The sequence below is a fragment of the Triticum aestivum genome, chromosome 7B (assembly GCF_018294505.1).
Source record: "Triticum aestivum cultivar Chinese Spring chromosome 7B, IWGSC CS RefSeq v2.1, whole genome shotgun sequence".
NCBI lineage: Eukaryota > Viridiplantae > Streptophyta > Magnoliopsida > Poales > Poaceae > Triticum > Triticum aestivum.
This window is the reverse complement of record NC_057813.1, coordinates 724,965,535-724,976,394: the sequence shown is the minus strand read 5'-3', so window position 1 is coordinate 724,976,394 and position 10,860 is coordinate 724,965,535. Positions and strand designations below refer to the sequence as shown.

The 10,860-nt window shown below is 42.5% G+C and overlaps 1 protein-coding gene across 1 annotated transcript; it reads left to right on the top strand.

Moving 5' to 3' along the window:
- Positions 1-8,265: 8,265 nt before the first annotated feature.
- Positions 8,266-10,173, top strand: LOC123160365 (GDSL esterase/lipase At5g03610-like). The gene is made up of 5 exons (XM_044578174.1): positions 8,266-8,470; positions 8,662-8,898; positions 8,988-9,277; positions 9,370-9,646; positions 9,746-10,173. Exons 1-5 carry the CDS (start codon positions 8,416-8,418, stop codon positions 9,988-9,990), a joined length of 1,104 nt encoding a protein of 367 aa, XP_044434109.1. The 5' UTR covers positions 8,266-8,415; the 3' UTR covers positions 9,991-10,173.
- The last annotated feature ends 687 nt before the right edge of the window (positions 10,174-10,860 follow it).

Here is a 10,860-nt window from a genome sequence, read left to right as displayed (position 1 = left end):
CTAGCTAAGTAGATTAGCTTGTATTGCCATCGAATTAGTCAATATTGTTTCACTTGGCTTGTTTCTTGTACTAGGTCTGTCAATTACAGCATAAACAAACAAATTGCTTAGCTCTCAACTATGAATACATAGCTAGCTGAACCTGTTCTTTCTTTCTCTCTAAAGAGCTATGACTTACATGGGTCAAGCTGCTGTTTTTCTGTGCTCGATGATACTATTGCTGCCTGTATACTGATACATGTGGTGATATTTACCCGAACTGAAGTTGTGAATGTACCATTATTTTCCTGCTCACAAGCATTTGATCTCTACTGGAATATTAGTGTTTTTTATGGGAGGAATATCACAATAGTAGTGCATTTTCCTGCTGTTTTATGGGAAGCCTCCTCCCATTATCACAATATCACAATACTGTAGCCATTAAAGCTTGTTCATCCAGAAATTTTACATTACATACATTGTGCTATATATAGTGGCCGTTCAAACTTGTTAAACAACCTTCTGTTGTTGTTCCTGTAATCTCTGATTTGTAGCATTGTTGGTTTTGCTCTTTTTTTGTCTTAAAACTTGATGGGCCAAAGATCCTTTGTTTGTATGTTATCATCACTATGATCTTCAGTTTTCCATACATTGTGATCTTTAGTTTTTCATTGCGTGTTTTTTCTGCAGTTTGCTTGGTGTGTGGACAGGGCCAAAGGACAAGATGCTTCAATCCGGCGAGGACAGAGCCAAATGACCAAAGTTTGTTCATCTGTTGCCAAGGTGACCCCTCTCCTCCTCTCTATTTTTTGTTCATTTTCTCATATGATCTGATGCGTGCTCTCTTGCTTGGTGTGTGTGCAGTTTGGTACCATCCCGTGGGGAGGGCTAGGGACAAGCTGCTCCGATCCGGCGAGGATGCCCACCATCTATTGTTAAGGTGATCTCTCTCTCTCTCTCTACATATATATATATATATATATATATATACATATCCTGTTATGATGATTCTCAGCCCCGCCCCGCCTTTAAGCTATGCATTCAGAAGAAACATTCTATAGTAAAGTATGGGGTTGTTGATTAAACTGCTGCTGTGTTCACTTCAATGAGAAAAAGTGTAGTTAATTCAGGTTGTGAACATTTCTTAGGAGTTATATTAAGACACATACTGTATGAGAAAAACTGATGCTGTTGTGTTCACTTCAATGAGAAAACTGCTGCTGTGTTCACTTCAATGAGAAAAACTGCTGTTGTGTTCACTTCAACTGAGTTACTCCTTTTTTGAATGGAATGTTCATAATATATTGTCTCCAGTTTTTCTAATTTTTATCAGCTGATTCATGTAACAGGGCGTCCGTGGAAGGCCCACTCCTGACTCTCCAGTGAGCCGGCATTTGATCGCTATTGAAGGAGCTACATGTAGAAGAAGAAAATACTTGTAGAGCTTGTAACTGATTCCCATAGTTGTAGAGCTTGTATCAGCTAAGCTTGTATTACGTGTAACTTGTAGAACTTGTAAATGCTACAGCTTGTAGGACTTGTCATTTGTAGAGCTTGTAAATAAGCTTGTATATGCTACAGCTTGTAGGACGTGTCATTTGTAGAGCTTGTATTGAATCTGGCTATTGTTATTTGAAGTATCTTGTGTGTTTTTCCTTGCCAATTTAACTACTAGTTATTTTCTTATTGTCAAATTGAAATATGAAGAATCTGGGCCTAATAGCTAGGACCCACTTATCAGAACCTGACAAGTGGGATCTGTTTGACTAGTGGACCCATTTTATAAAAAAAAACTAAAACTGTTGTACAAAAAGGCCATGACCCATAAAATAAAAAGGCCAAATTGTTGGGCTAGGCCCATTTAGCTAGAGAAAATTAATAGAGAAAATATACAGTAAAAAGACCGAATTGTTGGGCTAGGCCCATGTAGAAAATTGAATTGGACCGGGCTGAATCTTGTGCCACATCAGCTTGCCACGCTGGATGCCTACGTGGCCCGGGGGAGGTTATTAGTGACCAAAACACCACAGTAGGAATATTTTGGTCGTAAACGTCTTTGACCATTCCAGAAGAAAGGTCGCTATAGTCAGTTTATGACGGCCAGCTTTTGACCTTTTGTTTTTGGTCACAAAAAGGTCGTAAATGGAAATTTGTGACCTTTCAGTGACCAATAGTGGTGGTCACAAGTTGACATATTTCTTGTAGTGTATCACAACCAGTTGGTCTTCGCTGAACTCTATGTGTAAAATTTGTGGCCGCAATATGAGTCCTCACCGGTTCCTACCGGAGAGGACTCATATTGACAATTCATATTGTACACAAAAAAATCATTGATGGCCCATGTATTTTTGCATTGACGTATTTTTGCATACTTACACTTAGCAGTAGCGCTTTTAGTTGCAAAGTGCTACTGCTAGTCCAACTTAGCAATAGCGCGCAACCATGCACAACACTACTGCTATTCTGATTAGCTGTAGCGCGTTCTGGCACACGTGCTACTACTAACCCTACCTTATCCCCACACGTGTGACCGACCCTCTCTCTCACTCACTCTCCCCCTCTCAGTCACTCTCGCCCGCGCCGATAACCGTCATCGTGCGTCGCCACCGCCGCCTTTGTCCGTCCGCCACCGCGCCCTCCTCCCTCCGCCTGCGGCCGCCCCTCCTCCCTCCTCCGCCGGCAGGCCTCCTCCCACCGCCCTCGACCTCACCTCCGCCCTCGACCTCACCTCCGTCGCCCGAGCCCGCCTAGCACCGCCGCCTCACGATCCCGAGCCCGCCCTCGCCGCCCTACCTCTCCGTCACCGAGCACCTCCCCTCCACCGTCTCTCCCCATTCTGTAAGCCCCCCACCCCCTTTCTCTCTCCTTAGTTAGTACTAGATGTTTTTTAGTAGTAGTAGATGTTAATTTAGGGTTCATAGATAATGATTGTTAGTAGTAGTAGATGTTAATTAGTAGTAGTGATGGTACTAGTTAACTAGGGCAGTATGGTTAATAGTAGATGTTTTTTTACTATTGTATAATGTAGTTTTTTTTACTGTTTTTAGTAAATGGTTAAAATAATTAGTAAGTAAATTAATAAACTAGTTGAACTAGTTTAGTTTTAGTTGAACTAGTTTAGTAAGTAAATTAATAAAGTAGTTGAACTAGTTGAATTAATAGAACTAATGTATTTTTTAGTAAGATAATTAAATAACTTGTGGAACTACTTTATTTTTAGAAAGAACTAGTTTTTCTTCCTATATATAGTAAGTTTATTTTTAGTAAGAACTAGTTGAATTAATAGAACTAGTTGAACATTCATATTTGTTGTTATTTTTTAAGTTTAAGCAATTATTCAGGATGTATTAGTGATAACTTATAGAGTTTTTTCTTTTGCATAAATCAAGGAGCCCCTCCATCATCCCCGCCGTCGTCCCCGTCACCGACCCCCTCCGACCTCGAGGTGAGACCAGCCAAATCTCCATGTATATCTTGTGTTGCTCAAATAGGATATGTGGTTGCCCAAGTGGCCGACCATGTTCAGGTTACACCTCCTAGTGGCCTATGTTTTACCGGAGTGTTGATTAATTTCTGTTCCGGCAAATTTCAGGCACTCGATATGTCCTTTTTTAACAAAGGTCATGCCGGATTTTTCCGTGAATTCTGGCATGACTTGTGCTAGAATATGTAGGAAATATCGAGTCGGCTAGATTACCTCGAAAAATAATGATCTAATTTAGGTTTTTTAGTACATATATTTAATCTTTGAATTATGAACGTAGGAAATGTCGTACTCGGACGACGAAAGTCTCCCGGGGGAGTGCAGCTGGTGCCACGACGATCGAGGTCTGTGCGACAGCTTCCTTTAGCTGGACGAAGATCGGCGCTTCAGCATTAAGCTCGAGGAGACATTCGATGTTGAAACGGTACGCAACGACGACAAGTGTTTTTTCGTAATTAAGCATGACTTCAACTATTTTAACGTCTAATTTTCATCTTTTACAATTCGACTAGTTTATCTCATGACATGCAAGACGCTATGTCTTGGAGAGGATGGGTTTTGAAGAGCATGAAAATTTTGAAACAAAGAAAATACACCTAAGGACCCATTATGATATGGATTTTGAAGTAAATCTGTACAATTCTCAGAGCGTAACCCATTTTGGTTGCCAAAATTGGGAAGCACTTTGCTAAATGTATGGTTTTTATGAGGGTATGATTTTCACCATGGATCTTGGTGATCCTGACATCGAGCAAGACAATATGGACATTTGGGTCCTTGTTGATACGCTTCCGATTCTACCGCTATGTGAGTTTCTCAAACATAGTTATTAACTAATCTATATAGTTTATTTCAAAATATTTGATAGCTTATTTCCATTGACAGCTTATTTTGATTCTTCAACGAATGTGTGGAAGATGGTAGACAAAACCCACTACACCGATGGCTCCGAATTAACTTATAAGGAGAAAAATCATCTGATCGTATTTTGTACTTTTCTTGAGAATTACAATACCTATTATCGAACTCCTCCAAATTATGGTGAATACGTGCCACTAGTGCACGTGTTGAACCACGGTAACTTCTATGGAGATACCCTGGTAAGATTTTTTACTATTACGACATCCTTGCATCTTTTGCATACTTCTAAAACTAGTACATCATTGCTAACTACAAAGTTATTACTATGTTTTTCAACAGAAAATCCCGATGGATTGTGTGCCTCATCTGATGTATCAGAATGGTCGCCTTGCAGTTCTGAACCTACAGCCAGGTCGACCTACGGATCTCATCTGTGCATATCGGATTTCTAAAACCGGTGAACACATGCTAATCAAAGAATGGAAAAAATGTTTGGACATTCGTAAGGAAGTTCTTGGAAGTAACATTAAGCGAAAGGCAAGAGATAGGATAATCTCCATTCTCCGTAATGGAGAGTTAGGGGCTATCTTGTTTTTTGATATTTTACCTTAGAGAATGTAGTAGGTCCTATGAGGTACAATATGTTTATTATGTGGTACAATGTGTTAGAGTTGATGATAAGGAATAGTTGTGATTATGACTAGTGACCAATTTGCTATGTGATGTCTCATTGATGAAAACGATGATCTTGAGGAGGTGTTATATGACAATGATGTATTATGATGATAAGTTGTTAATGATATGATGATGATGATATTTATTATATCATTGGGTGAAAGAACCGCGGATTAGTTTCAAGTGGATGGACATCCACTTGAAACTAGTCCATGGTTCTTTCACCCCGTGATGTAATAACTCATTATGATGTAAAAAAATCTCTAAATTCCTGTTGTATGAAAACTTGTGTAAAGGTGTATGAATACAACATGAAATAAAAAAGAAATAAAATATGAAATAATAGTAGTAGCGCGGGAAGGGAAAAGCGCTACTACTAATTACCAGTAGCGCGCCTCTGGGAAAGCGCTACTACTAAGTCAATATAGCAGGAGCATGGGTCAAGGCACGCTACTGCTAACCTTTAGCTGTAGCACCGTACCAGTAGCGCACCATCACGCGCTACTAATACGCCTAAAACCCGCGCTGCTGCTAGGCTTTTGCCTAGTAGTGGTGAGGGTTTTTGTAATATTTGAGAATTTATAAGGCGAAGAGGGGGTGCGGGAGGCCACCGAGGTGGCCCCAGGTGCGCCCCGGTGGGTTGTGCCTCCCTCAGGGGACCCCCAGGTGCTACTCTGGCCCATTGGTAGTCTTCTGGTCCATAAAATATCCACAAAAAGTTTCGTGGTGTCCGTAGAACTTTCATTTCTGCACAAAAAACACCACCACAGTAGTTCTGCTGAAAACAGCGTCAGTTCAGGTTAGTTCCATGCAAATCATACCAAAACCATATAAAATTATTGTAAACATGGGATGGATACTTCATAAATTATGGATACGTTGGAGACGTATCAGTGGTAACCCAACCTATGTGACCGGAGATCCCTTGATGTAGGACCTAAGAAAACGAGCCAGTGGTGAACTGAGGAGAGTAACTTTAGTAACCCACTCCATTGGAGAAGCGATACTCTCAATACTGCAGAGTAGGATGACTATTGTCTTAATGTATTCCAAATCTTATGTAAGCAAGATGCTATCCTACAGAGCGATCTTTGGAGTAATACACCTATATGAGCCCGACTACTGGTCACAATCTATGAGATTGGGTTAATTTCTAGCAAGCTCATGAATAGGCCAGGAGTGTGACTAATATGCTCCACCCGAGGGGTCAGCCTTCACCAGTCTAGTACTAGTAAGACATGTGGTGAAACTTCTTTATGCCAAACTGACAATTCAAGACATAGTGCATTGTTCAGTTGTGAAGGAGCATAACTAATTGCTCTAGGTCGAGCTCAACCTTAACAGGTCTCCACTGAAATACTAGTATATCAAAACAGTTTTTGTAACAAAGGACAATATGGGCCCTTGAGATCTGGTGGGGGATTGTTGAAATCTTACATTGGGCCTAGGGCCCATCTAACAATTTCTGAAAATCTCTAAGGGCCCATGTGGGTTATATGGCACTAGGGGTGGTGGGAAGTTTAGTCCCACCTTGCAAGTTGGAGAGGAGTTGAACCTCCTTATAAGGGGCTCTCTTCCACGTGCTATTAGAACTTGAGAAGAGAAGAGGCCCTCGCACGCTCCTCCTCCTTCGCCGCCCACCACGACGAGCCTAGCCGAGCCGAGCTCACATATGCGTTTATTTTTGCCGGTCAGGAATGAAGAATCATTTACAGGTGGACCATGATTTGAGACATGTGTCTCAGATCATGGGTTGTTACCGACTTGGACGTGGGCTCACCCCACGTCTCTCCACATGGTTGCACATATATTTGTGGGGCATCTACCAATCCTAGCTGTCACACCCAGGCATTCCATTGCTGCTGCTGCCGCCGGCGGCTCCATCCCGTCTGCCGTGTACACGGTTGAAGGAAGAGCAGGTCTCCGAAACCCCGCCTCTCCGGATCCTATATGGGAGATGAGCGATTAGGTTTTTGGGAAGCGACTACGGGACTGCTCGCCACTGATCCACTGCTTCCTCTACATCTTCGTCATCACCATGTCACAGTCAATCGAGCCGCCCGTCTTGCCACTGAGAAGCACGAGGCCGAGAAGAAGGCCACCGAGGACGCCGATGCTGCCACCGCCGCGGCCGCGTCCTCTGCCTCGTCGATCGGAGGGTATATATAACTCGCTTATATCGCTCCTATTTATTCTGTGTTGACCGTACTAGCATTATGTGTAGATGTGTCTACTGTTTACGCAGTATGTGCTTATTTAAATCGTAATCAACATATCCTTAATTCAGTCAATACCATGTTCATGATTATTTCTAGGATTAAATTAATCAAAAAATTGCCTATTTATCAACAGCAGCGGCCACCAAAATACTTGTGTTTCTGTGTGTCCCTTGTGAGCTGCAAGAGGAAGAAGGAGCTGCTCCGATCAGCCCCAACAAGAACTACTTATCCGACATCGCTGCACTATCAATTTAGCGAGCAGTTGACGGTGGAGGGCGCCGCCATGGTTAAGGGGATTTAGATTCTCGATGAAATGGGACTATCCAAGAACAATGACGGGGCCACTCCTGTGGTGTCATGTTGGTTGGAGAATGGGTGTGTGGTTTTCTGTTGCTCAGACTACATGATACCCCTTATCTTTGTGATCCATTTCTGCATCGCAATCCGTGCAGACGCATTTGTCTTTTTTGTTTCTCTCAAATGACATAACATATAAACTTTAAATTTTGCAGAACAACAATACATTCTAAACTACAATCTGGGAAAAAACTTTCAGATTTTTTCATGCATTTTAAATACTTCAAATAATGTTTTTAGTCAAACAAAATCTCATTATGTATATTTATATCAGACCAAAATATCTGAAGGTTTTTTCACACATTGATATTCTAATGTTGTTCGATCAGCGAAGTTTGAAGTTCATATGTTGTTTCATTTTAGAGAAACAAAAAAGAAAAATGTTCACGTTGTAAGTTAGTTGAAGAGTACGGATCTCAAAGTAAGGTTGGAGGGTTGAGGATAAGAGGTACCATGTAGCCTGAGCTACAAAGGAACTTTGCGATGGGGCGACCATCTAGAAGGAACAATGGGCAGAAAATTCGTTATGGGCAAATAAAAGAAGACCGGGATGAGTACGTCAGGAGGTTAAGAGAATCGTGAGGAATGCATGGAACGTCAACGAGATTAGGTCGGTGAAAGACATGCTCCAGCGCCTTCCCCTCCAAGTTGATCGTCCGAGGTAAGAAGTTTGAATCGAAGTTAACAGGAGCAGGACACTAAGGTACACGTGCATTCTTCCTCCTACAAATATAGCCCTACGCCCACACCACGATCCCATCCCCATCCCCATCTCCCTCCCTCTCCATCATCTCCTTTCTCGCCGGGCGCCGGACGGCTGCCCCCGCAGGCTTCGCGGCCATGAAGCTTCCTCCGGCTGTTGCGTGTCTTCTCCTCCTCGTCGTCGTCTTTGCTGGTATGCACGGATTACATACTACTTGCTGCCATGTCTTCTTTTTGGATGTTTGTTGCTAGCGTGCCGCCATGTCTTCCTTTTAGTAGATCATATCTGTTGCTAGCGATCACTTCAAGTTCAATCTTGCCCGGTTCTTCATGTTCTTTCAGCATGCACGCACGATGTACTGACATGCTCGATCTATGTTGCAGCTGCACGTGTGGAGGCCCGAGGCACACCTTCTTCAAAGCGGTCGAAGAACCAATGGTCCAGCATGTTTGTCTTCGGCGACGACTTTGTCGACAACGGCAATGTTCCAAACAACATTGGTGAAAAGACATCACGTCAATGGAGCTACCAATACGGCTCCTATCTCAACACTCATTATGCTACGTCTCCTGTTTTGGCCGGGCGCTTCTCCAACTACAGGATGCAATCAGATTTTATCGGTATGATGTACTCATATGTTATTCAAGTATATACATCAAGATGCATGCATCCAAAATAATCGTTTCTATCTACTGCCTTGTCCTTGCAGCAAGGATGTTGGGCCTCAATGAAGCCCCTCCAGCGTACGAGCTCACATCAGATCAATCTTCTGACTCATCTGGCATGACCTTTGCTTTTGGGGGCGCTGGTGTCTTCAAGGTGAAGACCAAGAAGGTGCCGACCCTTGCCGCACAGGTACAAACTTTCAAGAGGCTTGTCAACGACGGGGTCATCTCAACACATCAGCTTCACCACTCCGTCGCGCTCATTGCCATCTCCGGCAATGACTACATGAGCGACTCCGACATTGAGACCGGCTTCCACACAAGCTTCGATGATGTAAGTAGTACCTAGCATACTCGCACATCCAAATTAAAGTCAATTAATTATTACTGATCTCCACCTTACTAATTTACTTCTCCTGCATGCAGCTCGACACTTACATCGGAAACGTGGCGACTGAGATCCTAGATAACGTGGCACAACTTCAGATGCTTGGGGTGAGAAAAGTGCTAGTAAACAATTTGCATCCCATTGGTTGCACGCCTTTGCATACTAGTTCGAACAACTACACCACATGCGACCTTCTTGGCAATTATGGCGCGTCCGTCCACAACAAGTATCTAAAGCAAATGCTTGACGAAAGGGATGACGTTCACATTCTGGACCTCTACTCAGCCTTCACTGACATCGTCAATCACGCCCCTGGTAAATACACATATATGCGCATTGATGTTGTAAGTCAAATCTGGTTCCTTATGTATGAATTCTATTATGTAACCATGCATATATATTTTGTGCATGCAGGTGGAGGATCGGATCAGTCCAAGGATTTTGATGGCAAGCTGACCCCATGCTGCGAGAGTACCGATGAGGGAGGGTTCTGTGGAGAGCGTAGCCATTCAGGGAAGCGCCTGTACGACCTATGCGAAAATCCCGACAAGACGTTCTACTGGGACCAGACACACCCAACACATGCTGGGTGGGAGGCTGTAATGAAGGCGCTGCAACAGCCTTTGACGGAGTTTCTCGATGAGGACTACATTGCATAATGCATCAGCTTGATGGCTAGCTAGTTGGCGCAATATCTTTTAGGTTAGCTGTTATAAATAGGATGCGAGTTTAGGAAGAAGGCTGTGAGTTTTTTCTACTTGTGTTTTGATGGAGTTTTAGTCTAGTACAGTACTCATGAATATTATAGATTAAACATGAACGGGTGTTAATTTTGCTTATTATTTTATCCCCTGTTAGTTGAGATGGAAATTCGGTTGTATATTTGGGTGAGATATAGTGTGCGTGCGTATGATAACTCTAATCAGTAGGCATGTATATGACTAGAGGGGTACGCGCGCTCTGCTGCGCCGATCTTCTCACGGTGAGTACTCTTTTTTTTCATAAAAGAAAAAGGTGGGGTTGCCCGCCTCATTTCAGGATTTTTCGAGATCGTCTGTGGTCCAAGTTGTCTCAACCTGGAAGTTGCTCTATTCAAGAGTTGCTGAATTTGCACCTAAATTTAAGTCTAAAGAAAAAGCAGAAGAACAAAGATGCACTGTTTGAATTTGCTGAAGTTCAGCTATGTTAGATAGTATTAAAGGAGCCTTTACTGAGTATACTGCATATCTCTTGAGCATCAATATAGTATAGCATGCATTCAATAATTAGCTGTGAGAAAGGAAAAGAACAAAGATGCACTGTGCGTAAGTACAGCTTTGTTAGATATCATGGAACATCAACATGCATGGGTTCAAAAATTAACCATGAGCTTTACAAAATACAACATGAATTACTACAAGATATTCCTACTGCATTGATCCACTGTAATGTTTATTTACTCACGAACAACAATTTCAGGCTGGGGTACTGAAGTTATTTACATTGAGGTTATGTACAGTACTAATGGCTCGGGTGAGATCAGAACTACT